The sequence below is a fragment of the Topomyia yanbarensis genome, chromosome 2, assembly GCF_030247195.1.
Source record: "Topomyia yanbarensis strain Yona2022 chromosome 2, ASM3024719v1, whole genome shotgun sequence".
NCBI classification, from domain to species: Eukaryota; Metazoa; Arthropoda; class Insecta; order Diptera; family Culicidae; genus Topomyia; species Topomyia yanbarensis.
In genome coordinates this window covers 349834916-349857563 of record NC_080671.1, presented here as the reverse complement: position 1 = coordinate 349857563, position 22648 = coordinate 349834916, and the positions used below count along the sequence as shown (strand labels likewise).

The window sequence follows — 22648 nt, the reverse complement described above, 5'->3', positions numbered from 1 at the left end:
CATGGAATCGTAGTTTGGACAAATGAGAAAGGCACAATTGCACCACTAGGTGGATTAAAACAGGTTTTTCATTATTTTATGTCGTTTTTTAGCAAACTTGCTTTGAATAATTTTATCTATTTATTAGTTCTTCTTTGCCTTGTTCCTTTTTTGTTTTTTTCTCTGTAACTGCGAGGAGCATTGATTGTTTTTTTTAGTTCTTTTAATGTTTTTATTTACTTGCTACTAATTTTACTATTTGTATAAGGTCTTAAACATGAATTTTTTAATAATATTGCACCGAATAAATAAATAAATTAATATTGTAACGCACTCACTTGGCCGAATGTGTTGTTTCTTTAAACAAGTAGTGGATATTTCAAGCATATGAAGGTATCGAAACTCACAGAGAATTATCTGGTTTGGCAGGCTCACTGTATCTGTGGTTTGAAAAGCGACATTTTCATTGCGATCGAGCCCCTTAACAAGGAAAAATATGTGAAAGAGTGCATGAAGAAACATCTGCTACTTTTCATGAAGCAATACGATTGTTTCACACTATTTTGGCCGAATTTTGAAATTCTCCATTACGGAAAAAGGACATGTTGTGGTATGAAGCCCACGAGGTTCAGGTGGCGTCCAAGCACAAGAACTCTCCCAACACACTAGAGCTCAGCCCAATTGAGGAATATTGCTCTATTGTCAAGCGTCGACCTGAAGAAGACCCAAAACTATTTAAGTCAATTGGTGCTGGCGAACAAAGTGGACGAGGTGGTTGTACAGAATTTGGTGGCTGTAGTTAAAAGACACTCAACCGAAAGCTTTGCTGAATATTTCTCTGTATTTTAAACTAATTAAATTATCAAAAAATTGATCGGTTAATAAAAAAAATCATTGTTGTTTGGTCAAATTTTGATCATAAACGGCGCCGGTGGTTGAGTGATAAGCGTGTGGGTCTGGGTTAAATTCCAGCCACGGTCGTTTTGATTTTCTGACGTGAAAACTCTGTGTCACGTCTTTTTATTTTTTTAATATCTTGCTTCGCAAAGGAAGTGTAATACACCGCGAAATCAGTGATTGTAACCGGGATATAGAGCCTGGAAATGTACTGAACTGCTGCTGTTTGGGGAGGTAGAGGAGTGTCAACATGGGAAGGATGGAGTGGAGGATTGACCGAAGTCTTGCTGGACATTAGGATGTAGGCGTGTGAAAGCAACTTTTGCTATTGTGATAGACAAAATGGCGTGATATGCTTTCTGCCGGAAGATTCGCAGACGTCAAGGATTTCCCGATGAGCTTGTTCCTTTTTTCATCCATACAGGTGGTAGCGTGGAGGCTATTATTAAAGAGATTTCAACCTACATTTTCTACAGCTTCGGACTTTTGGGCTTGTTCGTGTTTTGAAATGCTTCCTTTTGTTTTTCGATATAATGTCAAGATATTGAGAATATTACGTAATTTTTTCACACACACACACTGTTTCAGCTGACCGCACGGCCGCGTTTCTGTGTTTTTAGCAAATTTGACGTACCCTGTTTGAATAGCTGTATGTCATACGCGAGAGCTGGGTGGCAAGTCTAGTTTACACTTGTATAACGATTTAGCTATTCAAACAGGGTTGCTATGGTTACTAATAAAATCCACTCGTTATGAAGTCATACTGCTTCTTTAGTTAATAACTTTTCCCAACAAATTTTCATAAACTTGCAATGTTCCCTGAATGTGTTTAGTAGAAGAATACCTTTAGAAATATATTGTGTTCTGATTAATTGATTGATGAGGTGATTTTTTAAGAATTTATTTTCAATGTTAACCGATTTTTCAAACAAACTTCCATATAAACTTTGAAATTTTTGGAGGGTCCGTAGACACAACCAATCGGTACCAAAATTTTCACAATTACTAAGGACCATAAAAGGAATCAGTAGAGCCTGGTGGAGCTAAAAGTCAAAAATTGAGCCAGTCTATTCTGCAGTCACCTCTCTGGCGTCAGTGACAGGCACTCAGTACGGACAGAGAGCGACGGAAAATATACGAAAAATAAAGACCGTTACACCCTTTGAAATGAAAGACGCATTGGAATTAACGGTACTAAGTGAATTCTCTTATTGTTCTCCTCAAAAGTAACTATTCACTATACATAATAGCAGAGAACTAGTTTTTCCAATAGATTTCGAGCTCAATAGTTTCTGTGTTCGAAAAATCTACAATGATGGATGGAGCCTTTATGCTGAACCCCCCAGGCCCATAATTTCTCTCTGTAGCCCTGCATCCCGCACTGGACAATAGGCCCGTTCAAAAATGACTCCTCCTGACAATGATTCGCCTTAAGGCGAGATGAATATCGAAATAAAATCGACTCCCCGATTGAAATTGTACCCATCTTTCCCAACAGGGCCGTTCGTAATCTTCTTCTCGACCAAAGACAATTTTTTTAAATCTTTCACAGATTTCTCGAATTCTGACGGACGATATTCGGCCGTGACAGAAATATCGATAATTCGCCCCGATAAGCTTCGGGTGGGTGGTAAATAGCTTGAGGCAGGCAAATGGTATTGCTGGCTACGTACCTTTTACGAAGGAGTACAGCGTATGCGTAGCAGCTAATCGGGTTTAATGTGACAGCGCTGGATTAATAAAATTCTCTGACATTGTGGACCGTATTTTTAAAGCTTTAAATAGTTTTTATCCTCTTGAAAGCATCTTGGTAAGCATTCTTCACGCGGTATAAACTTCCTTGATCCAGTTGACTGCAAAATGGCCCCTCCTTTCAGCGATTGTATCCTTCGATGGCTAATTCATCGAACGAAGTAACGAATCTGATCACTGTTCTACAGTGGAATTGCAGAAGCATTATCTTCGGGAATCGATTCCATAAAAATTTAATAAATTATTTGAAATGATTTGCTTTATGCGAAACATGGCTTATTTCAGAAATACACCTAAAGTTTCACGATTGGATCGAGAAGACTCTTCGGAGGAGTACTTTTCGGGAGCAAAAAAGCTATTCTTTCAATCGAATCGACCTCCCCCCTCGACACCAGGCATTGAAGTTGTCGCTTGCCAAACTAGAATTGCAGAATTTGTATTTCTTCCACCTACATTCCCCTAAGAGCCTCAATTGGCAACCACCGGTTTTGCGATATTGCGGAATTCCTCCCCGCACCGAAGCTAGCTTTAAGTGATTTTAACTTTCACGTCTCATTCGTTATCGAGCACTCAGTCGAGATAGAAGACTTTTGTCATCGGTCCGTACACTCTATAGCGACAAATAGTGTTAATCCGCGTTCAAGGTTATTTGCACACTCTACGCCTAGTTGAGGTTTCAGTATTTTTCCCTTCTTTTGTGTTTCTGTTTCTGAGTACCGTTAGCCGGTCAGTGACAAGTGAAGCAGTGTTCTTCTAGTAAGCCGTCTGGATACCGTTACCTACACAAGCTAAGTATTAGTTTTCGTTTCCCCTTCTTGGTGAGATGGACGTTGAAACAAAATCGGCTCCCCGGCTCAAAGTATATCCGAGCTCGGCCACCGGGCCATTTGTGATCTTCTTTCGGACCAAAGAAAAAAAGTGTTTGAATCTGTTGCAGATTTCTCGCGTTCTGACAGACCGGTATTCGGCCGTGACAGAAATATCGAAAATTCGCCCTGATAAGCTTCGGGTGGTTGTTAACAGTTCAACTCAGGCAAATGATATTGCTGGCTACGAGCCCTTTACGAGGGAGTACAGGGTGTATATTCCAGCTAGCAGGGTTGAAGTCAGTGGGGTCGTGTCCGATTCGAGTCTGAATTGCGAGGACCTGCTAAAATATGGGACTGACTGTTTCAAAGACCCCATGCTTAAGCCAGTGAAGATACTGGAATGCAAACGTTTGCATTCAGCATCAGTCGCAGCTGACGGGAAGAAAACATACGTCAACTCAGACTCTTATCGGGTGACCTTCGCCGGCTCTGCCCTGCCCAATTACCTCCTCTTTGACAAGGTTCGTCTACCTGTTCGCCTCTTTGTGCCGCGGGTCATGAACTGTACTAATTGCAAACAATTGGGACACACAGCCTCCCATTGTAGCAATAAAGCCCGCTGTGGGAAATGCGGTGGGAATCATGCGGATGATTCCTGTGGTAGAGATGTCGAAAAGTGTCTCTACTGTGGGGGAAACCCACATGATCTCCCTTTATGTCCCATGTACAAACAGCGCGAGGAAAATCTTAAGCGTTCCCTTCAGGGACGCTCTAAGCGATCTTTTGCAGAAATGCTTTAGATAGCTACGCCACCTGTCTCTACGAACATCTTTACCAACTTGTCTACTGACGAAGGCGACTGTGATGAACCCCAGGAGGGAACATCTTCTGCTGTGCCTAGAAGTAGTAGAAAAAGGAAGAACATTTCCTCTTCCAAGCTTCGTCGTAAAGGCCAGAAGGTGTCTCTTCATGGTCCCCCTAAAATAACTACTCAAGGAAGTACTGTTGTAAAACCGAAGCAAGTCGCTCCCGGTCTCAGTAACCTGAGCTCAGAAAAGGAGTTCCCAGCACTTCCAGGAACATCAAAAACCCCAAGTGTTCCCATATCTCAGCCAGAGAAAGAAAACAGTGCTGGCTTAATAAATTTCTCTGACATTGTGGACCGTATTCTTACAGCGTTAAACATTTCTGACCCCCTTAAAAGTATCTTGATAAGCTTTCTCCCCGAAGTAAAAACATTTTTGATGCAGTTCACTGCGAAATGGCCCCTTCTTTCAGTGATTGTATCCTTCGATGGCTAATTCATCGAACGAGGTCAAGGATTTAATCACTGTTCTACAGTGGAATTGCAGAAGCATTATCCCGAAAATCGATTCGTTTAAAATCTTACTAAATAATTTGAAATGCGATGCATTTGCCCTATGCGAGACATGGCTCACTTCAGAAATAACCCTACACTTTCACGATTTTAATATTATTCGCTTGGATCGAGAAGACTCTTACGGAGGAGTACTTTTGGGGATCAAAAAGTGCTATTCTTTCAATCGGATCGACCTCCCCTCGACACCAGGCATTGAAGTTGTCGCTTGCCAAACCAGAATTAAAGGTAAAGACCTTTGCATTGCTTCCACCCACATCCCCCTAGAGCCTCAGTTAGCCACCGACGGCTTTGCGATATTGCGGAACTCCTCCCCGCACCGAGGCTAGTTTTAGGTGACTTCAACTCCCACGGCACGGCATGGGGTTGCCTTCATGACGATAATCGATCTACCCTACTCCATGAGCTTTGCGACAACTTCAATATGACCATTTTGAATACGGGTGAAATGACACGGATTCCTGCCCCTCCAGCGCGTCCGAGCGCCTTAGACCTGTCCCTCTGCTCGACATCGCTGCGGTTAGATTGCATGTGGAAGGTAGTCTCTGATCCCCACGGCATCGACCATCTGCCAATCGTAATTAATATTGCTAACGGTTCAGGGCCACCGAATACAATCAATGTTTCGTATGACCTCACACGAAATATTGATTGGAAGAGCTACGCGTCCGCGATATCCGAAAAAGTAGAATCGACACAAGAGCTTCCTCCGGAGGAAGTGTACGGGTTCCTGGCTGGCTTGATTCTCGATACCGCGATTCAAGCTCAGACTAAACGCGTACCAGACGCGAATTCACGCGGGCGTCCTCCCAATCCATGGTGGGAAAAAGAGTGCTCAGACGTGTACGCGGAGAAGGCTGCTGCGTATAAGACCTTCCGGGACGACGGGCTGCCAGCTAGCTACCGACAGTACGCGATGGCGGAAACGCGCATGAAGTTTGATAAAAGCCAAAAAACGTAGCTACTGGCGCCGGTTCGTCGACGGACTAACGAGAGAAACATCGATGAGCACTCTTTGGAGTACGGCCCGGCGCTTACGAAACCGAAACAGTACCAATGAGAGCGTGGAATATTCAAACCGTTGGATATTCGATTTTGCCAAGAAGGTTTGTCCGGATTCCGCCCCGGCACAGAAGATCTACCGCGCCGCGTCCCCTCATAATAACGCGAACGAAACACCGTTTTCGATGGTGGAGTTCTCACTTGCTCTCTTATCATATAACAATAAAGCCCCAGGGCCAGACAGAATCAAATGTAACTTGTTAAAGAATCTGCCAGACTCTGCCAAGAGACGCTTGTTGAATTTATTTAATAAGTTTCTTGAGGGTAATATTGTCCCTCATGACTGGAGGCAAGTGAAGGTCATCGCCATTCAAAAACCAGGAAAACCAGCCTCCGACCACAACTCGTATCGACCGATTGCAATGCTGTCCTGTATCCGAAAGTTGTTCGAGAAAATGATCTTGTTTCGCCTCGATAATTGGGTTGAAGCAAATGGCTTACTGTTAGATACACAATTTGGTTTCCGCAAAGGCAAAGGGACGAACGATTGTCTTGCGTTGCTCTCAACAGAAATTCAAATGGCTTATGCAAGCAAAGAGCAGATGGCATCAGTTTTCCTAGATATAAAGGGGGCTTTTGATTCAGTTTCTATCAACATTCTTTCTGAGAAGCTGCACCAGCATGGTCTTTCACCGACTCTAAACAACTTTTTGCTAAACTTGCTGTCTGAAAAACATATGCATTTTTCGCATGGTGATTTATCGATATCACGAATTAGCTACATGGGTCTTCCCCAGGGCTCATGTCTAAGCCCCCTTCTCTATAACTTTTACGTGAATGACATTGACGAATGTCTTGTCAATTCCTGCACGCTAAGGCAGCTTGCAGATGACGGTGTGGTCTCTATTACAGGTCCCAAAGCCGTCGATCTGCAAGGACTATTGCAAGATACCTTGGACAACTTGTCTGCTTGGGCCCTCCAGCTAGGTATCGAGTTCTCCACGGAGAAAACTGAGCTAGTCGTATTTTCAAGGAAGCGTGAACCAGCGCAACTACAGCTTCAATTAATGGGTCAAACTATTGCTCAGGTTTCAACTTTCAAATATCTCGGGGTCTGGTTCGACTCTAAAGGAACCTGGGGATGTCACATTAGGTATCTGAAACAGAAGTGCCAGCAAAGGATCAACTTTCTCCGTACAATAACCGGAACATGGTGGGGTGCCCACCCAGGAGACCTGATCAGGCTGTACCAAACAACAATATTGTCGGTGATGGAGTACGGGAGTTTCTGTTTCCGCTCCGCTGCGAACATACATTTCATTAAACTAGAGCGAATCCAATATTGTTGTTTGCGTATTGCTTTGGGTTGCATGCACTCGACACATACGATGAGTTTAGAAGTGCTGGCGGGCGTCCTTCCGCTGAAAAATCGATTTTGGGACCTCTCATATCGATTGCTCATCCGATGCGATATCTTGAACCCGTTAGTAATTGCAAATTTCGAAAGGCTTGTCGAGCTCAATTCTCAAACCCGATTTATGTCCTTGTACTTCGATTACATGGCACAAAATATCAATCCTTCTTCATACTATCCCAACCGTGTCAATCTCTTTCATGCTTCTGATTCAACTGTATTCTTCGACACATCCATGAAAGACGAGATTCGTGGAATCCCGGATCACATACGTCCGCAAGTGATCCCAAGCATCTTTCATAGTAAATTTCGAGAAGTCGACTGCAACAGGATGTTTTACACCGACGGGTCAAGCCTCGACGGCTCCACTGGCTTCGGTATATTCAATCAAAACCTCACCGCCTCATTCAAACTCAATGATCCTGCTTCAGTTTACGTCGCAGAACTTGCTGCTATTCAGTATACCCTTGGGATCATTGATACTTTGCCCACCGATCATTACTTTATTGTCTCGGATAGCCTCAGCTCAATCGAGGCTCTCCGTTCAATGAAACCTAGAAAGCACATTCCATATTTTCTGGGGAAAATCTGGGAGCGCCTGCGTGCTTTGTCTGTAAGATCGTACAAGATTACCTTAGTTTGGGTTCCCTCGCATTGCTCCATTCCAGGTAATGAAGAAGCGGACTCTTTAGCAAAGGCGGGCGCTTTACAAGGTGACATATATGAAAGACCAATTAGCTTCAGCGAATTTTTCAGTATCACTCATCAGAGAACCCTCGAAAGTTGGCAAACTTCATGGAGCAATGGTGAACTGGGAAGGTGGCTACATTCGATAATCCCTAAGGTATCGACGAAACCTTGGTTCAGAGGGATGGATGTGGGTCGGGATTTCATTCGCGTGATGTCTCGGCTCATGTCCAATCACTACACGCTGGACGCACATCTCCGGCGTATTGGGCTCGTGGATAGCGGTATCTGCGCTTGTGGCAACGGTTATCACGAAATCGAACATGTTGTCTGGGCATGCGCCGAGTACTGTTCTGCCAGATCTCAACTATTCGATTCCCTTCGGGCCCGAGGAAGATCACCCAATGTCCCGGTTCGAGATGTACTAGCAAGCCGCGATATTCTCTACATGTCCCTTATATACACGTTCCTCAAAACCATCAATATCCAAATTTAAATGCCCCTATCTTTTCTCTTATTATTCCCAGAAGTGCCCTCTTCCGCCTACCGTACCCCAACGATGGTTTGATACGACTCCAAGACGAGACAAAACATCTGTCGAATGAACCAACAACACGAGATCTACAGTACAACATCACACACGCAGCGCGGTGTGTTCCCGATCCGTATCTGAGCCGTACTACGAAATCGTCTGGAGGAACCCCTGCCGGCTCGAGGAAAACCGCCCGGCGTCCCAATACTTGATACATCCGTTCGAATCTGTAATCCTGGTCGTTGATTCCTGATGCCGGAAACTGACAGTTTATAGCCCCCCTTCAGCCTTGTCCACCCTCTCTCCCATGTCTCTGATACACAGATGTATGACTTCACCCCTTCTCCCCTTGAATATCTTCCCAAAACTGATGTGCCCCCTATCTTCTAGTGTTAGTTGATCAATCCATTCGAATCTGTAATCCTGGCCGTTAATTCCTGATGCCGGAAACTGAAAGTTTATATCTCACCCCCCCCCCCCCCCCCCCTTCAGCCTTGTCCGCTCTTCCTCCCATGTCTCTGATACACAGATGTATGACTTCACCCCCTTCTCCCCTTGAATATATTCCCAAAACTTAAGTGCTTAGTTTTAGTTGATCAATCTTTAATCTCGTTAAGAAATGCCCAACAGTACCACTACTTTAAAATAGCCCTAATTAATTCCCCTTAATCTTGAACCACTCTTTCTAGTTATTTCTAGTTAATAAGCTTGTAAAATGTTCCGCTTAGTTAATAATTAATTTCTCCTACAATCCCCCTTCTAAAAATCATAAAGTGAATTACTATACAAAGAACACACAAAATGACCCGCCCCCCAAATCTTACGAATATTATATTATACCCTCTTTTATATGTATAAGTTAGCTGTAAAGTTTTTTTTTTAGTTTCATTATATAAAACAAAATAATATTGAAATGTAGTTTTAAGAAATTCAAAATGTAAAACAATGAAAAAATGGCACCTTTAAGCTAACGCATACGTGCCTTATCAAATAAACAAATTGAAAAAAAAAAAACTTTCACGTCACGACGTGGGGTCGCCTTGATGATGACTTCCATGAGCTTTGCGACAACTTCAATATGACCATTTTGAATACGGGTGAAATGACACGGATTCCGGCTCCCCCAGTGCACTCGAGCGCCTTAGGTTTGTCCGTCTGCTCAACATCGCTGCGGTTAGATTGTATGCGGAAGGTATTCCATGACCACCCTCCCAGGTTTGTCCGTATTCCACCCCGGAACAGAAGATCTACCGCGATGCCCCTCCTACAATAGCGCGAATGAAACATTTCTCAATGATGGAGTTTTCACTTGCCCTCTTATCATGTAACAATAAAGACCCAGGGCCAGACAAATTCAACTTGTTGAAGAATCTGCCAGACTCTGCCACGAGACGCTTGTTGAATTTATTTATTTCTTGGGGGTAACATTGTCCCACATGACTGGAAACAAGTGAGTGTCATCGCCATTCAAAAACCAGTGAAACCAGTCTCCGACCACATCACATCAAAATTATAAAATTATGATTTCGACGAGAACATTTGAAATGGGCACATAAACAAAACGTAAACAATTCCGGTTTATACTTACTTCAAATGGAGACTAACAAAGCTTTATACACACCCTAAATAAGCCGATTCTGAAGCCTGGCTGCTCACGATCGATTTTCGAGATTATCGAAAAGGCACATAAGCAAAATAACTTGTTTTTGTTTATGTTCCCTTTCATTTTCCCTCAAAAATTAACGGTTCATATACACCAAACAACAAAACGGAAAAATTGTTTTTGGGCACCTTTTCTTGATGAAAAAGACTCATTTGCTCTAAACAAAAGGGTTCACCCTCATGAACTATAAACTAACGTCTCGCCGAAAATATATAGGAGAGGGCACAAAACCAGTGCGATGTTTCAAAAGGGAAACCCAGGAAATCCGGTCTAAATTCCTAAAATCATGAACATGAATCACATTACTCCATGAAACAAATTCGACAGTGAATTCATGAATAAAATATCATCATGATCATTATTACACTGTCAAATTAAATAATGTAATGCGTTAAGCATAATGTTCGCTTTAGTCATGATTTTTTATGTAGGGGAGACTGAGGAGATTTGAACCCCGGGGAGACTTGATCCCGTCATTGTAACTCAAAAGCGGATCAGAATACATTAATCGAATATACTAGAAAGTTGCGCAGTTTTATCTAAACATAAGTTTCTTTAACACAAAAAAAATAAATTGGACATGTGTTACCGAATTTTTACCGATTCAAAGAAAAAAATGTCGGTAGAACTGAAGAAGATTTATTTTCTTAATTTTCAAACTTTTATATAATTGATAAAGTCACCCACTACATACTATATTTTTGCATACAGAATTACAGGAGAATGTCAATTATATGAATACGTTATGATTGAGCTGATTTTTTTGTTCAACTATACTTGTACACAAGTTTGCTGAAATAGATGCTATGGGTTCACTTGATCCCTTCAAATTTGTGGAGATTTGATCCCCTTCGCCATGCTTCATACACAACTGAAAATAACCAAATTCACACCAGAACAATTGAAGTCATTGTTGCCATAAAATAACAAAAAAATACTGTCAAAAATGAACGCTTCATCGTACAGAAACTTAACTGTAATTGTTTACTACAATATACGTAGCAACCATGCATCCCACATTTGACGTTCCTCAACCATAATAACGACATTGCACAGAGATTTGGGGAATTCGTAAAAAAAATCTTGTGAGAGATGCGTAATATGTAGTAACAAAAATATTAATGTGTAATCACAACAATTTAATCAATACCACAATACATTTATAACATTGAATGGAGTTAGGTACCTATTTTTGTCCTATTAGGGAGGGTATTTCATCATTTCAGTATTAATTTTATTATTTCAGCTTCTTTGCTTTGTTATTAGAATCCATTTTTTATTTCGATTATAGACGTTTTTGCCTTAAGGTCATTCGCCTCTTATTAAGAGCCAATATAATAAAATTGTCTTGAGAATGGTGAAAATCTTCTGGTTGAGCGCAGCAAAAACTCTAATCGAGTACCCCAATTATCGCAACACCATTTGAGCCAATGCGTTGAGCAAAGATGGCAGACGCTGCTCCAACCAAAGGCTTCAGAGGGGTAGGATGATGATAGAAAAAGGGTAAAAATAGGCTTATTGCCCTACATGCTCTTTTAAACACGTTTTCAAAAAATAATCAAGTGTCCCCAAATTAGGGATCGAGTCTCCACTAATCAAAGAATTTTCCAGTTTTTTGTTGTTTTCCAAAAATGCTCATAGCTCATGTCCAGTACAATATTTCCATGTAATTTTTTTATGATTATCGGTCAACCCTAGAAACAATATAAAACTACAAAAAATACATAGTTTTTGTATCATTCCACGGAGTAGGATTGAAAAATAAAAAAGGGGATCAAGTCTCCTCAGTCTCCCCTACGTTTATAACGGAGTTTAGTCATGATTTTTTATGTACGTTATCGTGACAATAGGAACTGGATCATGAAAGCGTGCCCGATCGGCGGTATCTCATGGTTTTGTGAATTATTTCACGAACACGATTTGTAACTCTGCAATGTCTATTTGGTGCTCTGCACAATTTTCGATTATTTTGCTGATGTCAGACTTGAATCAACAACTGAACAACGATGTTCGAGGTCCAATTTTTTTATATCTACTGCTTGTGTTTGCGACATATTTATGCTTTTGAAATAGAAAATTGTTTTGTGAAATAGAAATAACGAAAATCGGTCCTGAAATCATGAACGCATTACTCTGCCAGAAAAATCCAATAGAGAACTCTTGTACATATATCACGATAACGTACATAGAAATTTCGAAAATCGTGACAAACCTTCTGAAATCATGACTATCGTTCAATTCTTGTCTCTTTTTGTCGACACAATTTATACAAATCAGTGTGTAGGAACTATAAGCATAAAAATTAAACATATTCAGGACACATATTGGAGTGTAACGAATACGAGGTTTATTATTCAGGTTTTCAGGAGCTTTGTCATGATTTGCGTAAAGGTTTATTTTACGAAAACGTGATTTTATTTCCATGAAATCATGAACCGATTTTTATCCACGTATAGGCACATGAGAACTGTCTGCACGAAGTGATAAAATCGGACAAAAAACAACTATCAAAAATGCTTAAAAAAAGTGAATTGAAAAAACTGAAAAGTAAGTTGAAAATCGTGAATAAGAACAAGTCATTTGTAAATTTATAAATAAATCATGTTAGTGACATTGACATTTAATAAGAGTTTATGTAAGTCTGAAATCCTAATCATTTTTAATCTTGAGTTTTCATCCACTTTTCTCTAGAAATTACGTGAATGCTTTCAAGTGGTTAAAGGGCAATGGGTCTATTTCGGCACCATTAGAGAGTACTACTTTAACTGTGGCAACAACATCTATGCTTCGTTTCTAAGAACCAGTGTAATGACAAACATGGCCTAAAACTGGTGAAATACTTGTGGTTGAGTACGTAAATTCCAATTGTCACTCTACCATTTCAGTCAATGCTTTGAACAGTGTTGGTATACGTTGCTTTAACCAGGGTCTACAAATGGGTAGGGTGATAATAGAAACAAGGCGAAAATAGTCCTATTACTCCCTTAGGACATATCAAGTACTTTGTAATATGCGAGTAATTTTAATTAAATTTTAATGATGGAAAAATGTTTTCCTCTCAAGTTTGACATTATTTTGACATTTTGTAATGCTTCTTGCTTTGAACTTGTCGGAATTTCTTAGCAAAAGTGTTGACTATCGACTAAACATCTAGAAACAATTATCAGAGCCTTTGGATTGCATTTTTAGATTTTAATGTCATTTGATATGCCATTGCGGCTGCAGAAACATGCGCACCTACCGGTTCGACCTTTCATCATCTGTGCGCGCAAAAGACATTCTAATTAATACGAGGTCCAAGGGCACTCACACAGTAAAGGGACCCATTCCCGACGAATTGCTCGAGGCGATTGCCTATTCCGGTACCAGCATTGCAGTTTTGATTTTTGCATTTATGTTATACTACAAAACTCGTACGGGAACTTAGCAACTGCCTCGTCCAAGTCGCCATAAGTACGATCAGTTGTATGGCGACACTAAACTAATGCTAGATTGTGACCAAGCAATACGATATGGACAATTCTGGAAACCTTCAAACGAATTTGAATAACGTTTTCGGAAATCACTCGCACCTTATTCATTGCGTCAACGGACAGGATTCAACGCGTTGAATGATTTATCACTTTCTTAGCAAAACAAATCGTCGCCAGTCTGCGGTGGATTTGAATTCTTTTGAATATTCCTTCACACGTTCGATCACTGATGAATGTCACGTCACACTGGTTAGGTTCGCTTACTGGACTTTCCAAAATCACGTTCCAGTTGCTGCACGGCACGATCACGACTGACTGGTGCTATAACGTTTGACTCAACGACGGTCTGTCGGTCGGATAGGTGGTCAAAGGCCTTTTAAGATCATTCCAGCGGATAAACTAGTTCAACGGTTGTAACACACCACTTGGTCGGGTAGTTGTTAGTTATTTAACGTTTGGCAACCAGCGGCGTATGAGTATAGTGTCTGTAGTTAGTGCTCTTGTGCACTGGTGAGCCTTCGGTTTGGAGTACCCCCTTTCGGTACGGTAACCGGTCGTTTATATACGTGGCTTGTAACAATCGGACGACAAAATAGTGTTCGTACCGTTGGACTTACTTTGCATTAGTTCACTTTTAATGGGTACTAATTGGTGCATAATCAGTACTGAACAGAATTTAATATGACTCTGACCTGTACTAAACGATGCACCTCCAATACACGTAGAAAAGATACTACACTGTTACTGTTTAGCTGTAGTAACTGTGAAACATTTATCCAAAATAAAAAGATCACTACTGGTTTTTTGTTTCGACCAAAGGGCAAAAATAGGAACAGATGCCCTGCTTTGGAAAATGTTTGTCAGTCGCGTGTTCACCAAAGTGGGCTAGCGAAGGTCAAGCAAGTACCCGTCATTAATCCTTTTTGTTTGCGGTATAACCTATCCACAGATACTCGTGTCTAATGTAGCTTCGATAAACGTCGTAAAATAATTGCTTTGTTAATGATGACAATTCGATTACGGATCTGGTACTATGGTAGTATAACATTAAATGTTATCCCTTTCCATCGGAACTAAAACACATAAAATTTCTAAATATTTATCGAAAGACTTTTACAGGAAATTCTGTCTGCAATTTTGCTGAATTTCGCTAGAAATTTGCCATGTCGTTAAATAAAAAGAGGCAACGAAAACATTTTCGTTGTAGGTACCTATAGTTTATTCGTCTCATTATGTATGTCTTATTTATTTTATTATTTTATTTATTTATTTGAAGATTGTAACATATGTAGAACGGTTTGTTACAAGTTACTGTGGAGGTCTTGTGCTTGAGCACAATGACACTGACAGATAAATGGTAAACAAACGATAGAGATGGAGTGTCCTTATCCAAAAGGGATTCAGCGTCGTTACTGTCATCGTACCAGCAGTAAGGAAGAGCGTTTTGGATATGGTCGAAACTAAACCTTTCGTAACAGCCAAACTATTTGTAATAACATTCCCGAACACTTTGCTGAAGATATCAAGTCTTTCGAGGCTAAATTTTATTGGATAATGTTTTACGTTACAGAATTCCTCCAAGATTCTAAACCTCCAAAGCTGACGGTTTCGAAACTATGTGATATTTATCGTAAAAACTGTTTTCGAACATTTATTTTACTTTTCTTTACTATTAAAGTTCATAGTGAGTCCTTGTATACGAAATTGTACTACGCCATTCAATTCAGTACTCAAATGTACATCATAAATAGCCACGAACTAGACATATATTAAAATTTTGTTTATTTACAATCTAATTGATAGTACAAAAGAAAAGAAAATGCTCATGAAACCAATTCTGACCTGCTAGAGACAAACGGAAAACTCCATTGTTCATCAGTTTCTATGTATGTGTGTTATGATCAGTCACAAGATCCCATCCCCACAATTTACCGAAAATTACCAGGGTGTTTAAAATATTAGGTTTTCAATGTAATGAACAGATAATAAACTTCCAAAATTAAGTTTTAAATATTTAATTAAACTAGTAACCATCAATGAAAAAAAAAATAATTCAATCCATTTTGTTTTGGTGTGGGAGGAGGGGTTAACCACCAAGCTGCCCCTTTTCTACTGGCTACGTTACTGTTTGGTGTACAAAATTAAACTAAAGCATTAAAGGGGGGGATGGTCAAAAATTGGTTTACCATGATTAACCCATTCATGCCCATGTTGTTTGTGGACAACAACGTTTTACATTTCTTATAAAAGAAATGTATAGAATTCGCTCAAACTTTCAAGATTTTTTCCGAGGCCCGGAGGGCCGAGTCTTATATACCAATCGACTCAGCTCGACGATTTGGGACAATGTCTGTGTGTGTGTGTGTGTGTGTGTCTGTGTGTGTGTGTATGTAACGGACAAATTCTCATTCGTGTTTCTCAGCAATGGCTGAACCGATCTTATCCAAACCAATTTTAAATGAAAGAACTAAAAAACAGTATGAACGCTATTAATTTGTTTTTGATTCTGATGTTTAGTTTCCAAGATATGAATGTTTGAATGTGTAAAAATGGCGTTTTTTGCAGTTTTTTTGGATTATCTGCCGAAATTGACAACATAGATTAACAATTTATATGTTTTTAGACAGCTTTAACGAATACCTTTCGAACAAGCTATAGATTGTTGAAATCGGACTATTATCAAAAGAGATATTAAACATTAAATGCGGACGATAGATTTTTATCATTTCCCATTGCCAGAAATATGACCAAAAACATGTAATCTATTATTAACGCCAAAACGGCTTATTTTAGGTTAATAGTATCTTTGGAGAATTTAATGGAGGTAATATGCCCTTTCTTTTGGTATTTTGCTTTTGCCGATTAATCCCCCTATGAGTGAGATATTTTCACAAATTTTCTTGGAAGTGATTATATCGAAATGATGTCTTCAGCAAATTTGTAGCTCTTACTTTTGCGAATAACTTTACTAAAGACTTTAAATATCTATTTTGAATACTTTAAAAGTTATGGCTTGTTGTTTGTTGAGTGCTCTTTGTCGCCTATTTATTGTTCAATATAGTAATAATCCATTGAAATAAGCTAAACATTATTTCGATAAAACGAATTTTGTATTTCATTTTACTATCTACAACCGCTAGAAATAATCACCGAACACTTCCAAGTTGTCTGGACGGAACTTGTTAACTTATCAGTACAAAAATGTTCATTTGTGCGAACCTTCTGACTGCAATTCGATCTGAAACATATCGGAAAATAAAAAGCGAAATAAATAATTCCGAGCAACGGCGTAGCCAAGAGAAGGTTTTGGGGTTTAACACAATACAAGAAACCCCCCACACCCCCCACCACCACACCCAAAAAAAATTGATTGAAGTTGAAAATTTATTGATGCAGATCATGAGGACTTTTGATAAATTGTCGGAATGGTTCCTGATATGTAACTGATCTGTTGGTCTTGATTTCACAGTTGTCTAATTGCATCAATATCAAATTCCTGCCTGAAAACATTCCAATAGAAAATTCCAGAGTTCTGTAATCAATCATAATCCTCAGATTTATTTTCAAATTGATCTCGTTTTTGTAGAGATATACTGTATTAAGGGTCTTTATTTAATAGGAAGCGAAGTTAAAATTGATTTAATGTCTATGAAACATAGAACTGCTCACCAAAAAAATGCATAACTTTCAACATTGGCTAAAAATGTTTTTGCCTTTCTCATTCACTCTAAAATTCGTCAATCTAATCCCGACCCGGAGGGCCGAGTGTCATATGCCAATCGACTGAGTTCGTCGAGATCGGAAAATGTCTGTGTGTATGTATGTGTGTGTATGTGTGAATGTGGAAAAAATGTGACCTCTGTTTCTCAGAGATGGCTGGACCGATTTGCACAAAGTTAGTCTCAAATGAAAGGTGAAACCTTTCCATCGGCTGCTATTGAATTTTTTTATTGATTGGACTTCCGGTTCCGGAGCTACGAGTTGAAGAGTGCAATCACACAGCAAATTCCCATATAAACTGAAATGAAAAATTTTCAAAATCAAATTTGTATTTTTGATGCCAAATGACTTTAAAATGCATGAAACATTGAGATGTTTGACAAAAATTGACTTTTTTGGACTTTGGTACATTTTTGCCTTTCTCATATAGAAAGGTTATGCAATCACTCTAAAAATCGTCAATCATACCGGCCCGGAGGGAGTATGCAGTGAGGGGTTGCTACTTTAAAATTAAAACTAGTTTAAAATTTCTTAGTTGAAAATTTTTCGGCAGGACCTGGACCTCCCGGATCTTTCTCCATGATCCGCCGCTGGTTTCAAGCGATGTTTCAGTATCACATAGTATCTCAAGATCGTGGCTGTCGATCCATTGTATGTATGTGTAAATCGTACTGAACATGTAATATTCATTTCCACCATTGTATTGAACATAACCAGCCATGGAATCGTAGTCTGGACAAATGAGAAAAGCACAATTGCACCACTAGGTGGATTAAAACAGGTTTTTATTTTGGGAATGCGTCGAGTTGAGACGAAAACGTAATATGATTAATAACGAGGATAACACTTTCCAAATGTAGAGGGAAATTTATGAAAAAGGTTCTGATCGATTTTGATGAGCATTTGATTTTTGTTGTATGACCAATTATATGTATAAGTCAAATGTTTAAAAACAGTAATTTAAGGTCAAGATAGCATCATTTTGAAACCGCCAATTTCAGAGGTTTAGTATCTTCAATGAGTTTTACAAACGTTAAACAGCGCATCATTTGACAAAATAATTTTGACGGTATATCGTTCAAGAAGTATTTATGGTGAATTTTCTCAGGTTAATATTCATGGCTACAATAAAGTCTCAACAAATTCGCTAAAGACACGAACTCTGTTACTATTTTCTGAAAAAATAATTCTGCATAATTTTTAAACTTTAAAAATTACGGTTTCGGAATTATGCCGTTTGGGCAGTAAGATCGATTTTTACCAATCCCCCACCATTTGTAAAATTGGTATTGTAAAAAAACGTAAGGGCGATACTTTAATGCTAATAGGTGGGACCGAAAAAGTAAACAATCGCCAAAGGGGCGATACTATCATTTTGTCAATTTCAATAGCAAACACAAATTTTATTTTAATAATTTCAAATATTTCATGAAGTTTTGGATTTCGATCACTGCATCATGCAATCTAAGTTGTAAAAAACACAATAGTTCTTAAATGGGAAATAAAACCAAGACTGGAAATATTCACTGTTGATTTTATTTGAATGGTGTCACTACTAGTATCGCTTTTTTCAAGAAAAAGCGTTGATTTCTTAGTTCTCAGTCGCGTTGGAAATTTGAGTAAAGTATAAACTTCAAATCGATTCAAAAAAAAATTTCGATTTTTTTGGCTCAGTACAATATATAACCCCTTTAGGAAAATTCAGTTTTCCCACCACAATTTAGATATATTATTTATTTATTCCTTCGTCTTTGGCTAAATCTGCCATACAGACTGTTACTTAAAATTATTTAACATGTACAGTAACAATATATAACAACACAGACAATCGAGCAACAAGCAAAGGTAACAATACAGTATTCCAAACAAAATTTAATTACAAATTCAGCGCTGTGGGGGCTCCCAAATGTCAAACTTTGCGTGAAACAGAGTCCTAATGGCCATGTTTATGGAGATAGTGCTATTTTTCTTAGCCTTGCGTCAATTCCTACTTTGAATGAAATGAACGGCATTAATGACTCGTCCTTCCATTCAGGTACGAGCTTCTTCACAATTGCAGCATTAGTTCCGAGTGATTCTGCGACCAGAGTAGCAATATCTTTCTCACTCACTGTGTTCTTGACACGCGTAAAGAATAGCCAACAAAGATTTGTAGAATTACTTGACTCCAAAGAACCAGCAACCCTACACCCTTGTTTCAATCGAGTGGACGACATTTGCGGGATTGATTGAGCTAGAGGTGAACTTGTTTCCGCCAAAGAAAAACGAGATACAGCCATTTCGGTAATTGATTCACTCAGTATTCACATCGACAGCAACAGTAGCCGCATGAGCAGGGGTAAATGAAGTAGCATCGGTGATCGCCTCGCGTTTATCTCGAAAAGCCTGCATCTTGCGAACGCCGTCCATGATCGTCGTACACGGGGTACACATCCACCAGATATTCTTGTACCTGTTGCAGCAGGTGACCTCTGCAGTAGACAGCACAGCACATTCTGCATGATAATTATCCTGACAAAATCCATCACAAGAAATGGTTACCCCTCCAGGCATGATAGGCAAGGCACATTCGCAGCAAAACATCTTCAATCAGCACGACTTTCTCTTGTTCGATACAGCTGGTATGATGAAGAATAACGTTCTTTTGTTTTCGACTGTATAGAAGCGGTAGCACCGAAAGATAGAACAAACGGATAGTTCGTTTAATCGGGTGAAAAATCGGCTTTTTATCTATAATATCACCAGCGATGTAAAATGTACGATCCGAAAACAGTGCACGATAACTGATAAAAGCGAATGGCAGCAAAATACGATATGGAAATCGATCGCGCGACTATTTTCCACGAAAAAGCGAAAGCAGCTCAGCTGACAAACAACCGGTCGGAGGGAATACACACAACTGACTTTTATTAACAGAGCATTAACAATAATTCGTTGGTGTGTCTATTTTATGGGCCATTTTTTCGCTTCCCCATTGATTTGGTTTGAGATTTCTAGCACTGATGTTGTCCTATGCTGATTTGAGCGATTCTCTGAGTCCTGCCACTATCCCATGTAGTATGTGTTATCAAAAACATCGCGAAGCATCAAGTTCTAAATGTTCTCAAACGATATAATATCCGAAGAGAGTGATAAGAGCTATAAGAAATGTCTCATCACACTGTTAGGTGGATTAAAAGCGTTTTTAAACAGTTATAACTTTTGATAGAGGCGAGAATTACTCACAAAAACAAGTAAGGCTCATTAATGTGATTATTGCCTTTCATTTGAGTATTAACAGTTACAAGAATCAGCACTAGAACTGAAGTTATTCCAATTAGTCTGACAGGATTCCGATGGAGCAGTGCTTCCAGGGACGGTTTACGTTGACGACGCAAAATGAATTTTTCATATATCTTTGTAACGATACAATATTATTGAAAACTAATAAAACATATCAATTTACAGTTTCTTTGGCTACGTTTTCCATGCAAGTGGACTATTGTAAATATTCTAGGAGAATTGTATTGAGCATTGAAGGCAAAAATTGACCAGCTACTATCACTGCTATGGAAGCACCTATCTTTATGAAAAAGGCTTTTCGTGTTTCTTGACCCCACCGTTTACAACGAAAAAAAGTTTTGACACCCTACAAGCACTAGAAAAAAGTTGGACATGAAAGGGTTAAGTACAGGCTGAGTATTCTGTTATATAAATGGAAAAGCTATATGAAGCCGTGTGGTGTCCGGCGGGCTAAAATCTTTTTGCACTATTTCAGCCAAGAATAGAACCACTGGGAACTTGATCCCATGTCGTAAGAGGCGACTAACAGCATGCTAGGGGTTCCTAGATCAAGGTATTGCTCCGTGCAGAAGATTTAAGCTGGACGGACTTCAAGGTTTTGCATCATAGCCTTTATCCATTCTGTATTTAGTGAATCACTGACATTGTATAGTAACCTTTTCTGATTCGCTATTCCTGATTGTGTACCAACGTTTTAGGTTTCTTCTGACGGCTGTACAATAGTTGTAAAGGATGAAGTCTAATTCTACACTAAGTTACAGTATATATACCGGCTCTTCCACGCGAAGGTATAACTTTCAAAGCTTTGGTTTAAAAACCGTAAAAAAAGCAAACTTTCATGTAAGAAATTTTTTGAATTGGCCTAAGATGAAACTGTCAAATCGCTCAAAAAATGTTGTGTGGCAAGCGATCTGTACATGTGTCAAAATAAGCCATTTTCTAATAAATGTGGAACCATCTACCGACAAATCTACATTGACGAATACTTCCAAAATTGACTTCTTGAAGTCTCACTAGCTCTCTACTACTTTTGCTTTCCTAAACAGTAGAAAAAATTTCAACATTGTTTAACTTTACTCAGTCCGAAAATGTAGGGCCATCTGAAGCTAAAACTTCGTAAAATCGCACTTCTAGTCCTTTTTTCAAAATCATCCAGTGCAGTACTCTGCGTCACTCTTTCGAGTTTGAACCGCTCATATGGTAGTCGGTCTTTGCCAGTATTGCTCTTCTCCCATCCAATCTTTTTCTGGGCCGCCGATGGATCATGTGCCCTTGTCTTGCAATTTGTCATTTAATGTAACGTTTATGTAACGTCCCGCGGAAGAATAATTATTACAATGCCTATTCGAACGGCATTCATATTTATACTGGAGATCGCACACCTGAAAACTTTGATCTAAAATGAAAAGACAACGCGCGTGAGTACATACCAAAAAAATCTGAATTTTATCGTTGACGCAATTCCAAACTTGCCACAATCTAACAAACTGTAATAACTGACGAAACGACGAAATATAACCGTGTTCTGTTTAATTTTACATGAAAGATGTATTTTCCATGCGCAGTGCCATAAAATTACACCCTTCAACATTTTAAACAAACGCCATGTGTGGAGTAAAATCACGTGACTCGCAAAATTCAACAACATGTAAAATTAAAATCAAACGTAAAACTAGGTCGTTTTTGATGATCGTAATATCATGGTCAAGAGACGTTAATTTATGCGATTTTTTCTAGGTGTGTACTAAATCGCACTCAATATCAACAAAATATATCCTGATTCATCTCCCTACCTACTACTACAGAGAAGTCTTCGGTCATAATAGTAACAAGTATTGAACTAACATTCATTCCCATCCCAAAATTGACCTGCATGGGCGTGTCCATCTATGCTATTGATCATACTGTAATCTTAGTCTTTTTTGGTTGCACATTGAGTATGATGTACTACTCCCAAATATCATATAATTGGTTCGATATGCAATTTCAAAAGCTAAACTATAAGCTAAGCTATGAAAATGGACAAGCTATATGCCTTTTTGAAGTTCGGTGACTACAAA

General features: G+C 39.3%; 1 protein-coding gene across 3 annotated transcripts in view; it reads right to left on the bottom strand.

The window, feature by feature from the left end:
* LOC131684200 (5-aminolevulinate synthase, non-specific, mitochondrial) overlaps nucleotides 1-22648 on the bottom strand; it is a 44080-nt gene that overhangs the window by 6697 nt on the left and 14735 nt on the right. Inside the window, exon 1 of one of the 3 annotated variants that reach the window (XM_058966867.1) lies at nucleotides 13686-14089. The exons of the other annotated variants lie outside the window; for them this stretch is intronic. Within the exon in view, the coding sequence (XP_058822850.1) occupies nucleotides 13686-13694 (9 nt within the window). The 5' untranslated portion in view covers nucleotides 13695-14089. Of the gene's footprint in view, nucleotides 1-13685; nucleotides 14090-22648 lie in introns of those variants that run through there. 3 annotated transcript variants of the gene reach the window in all.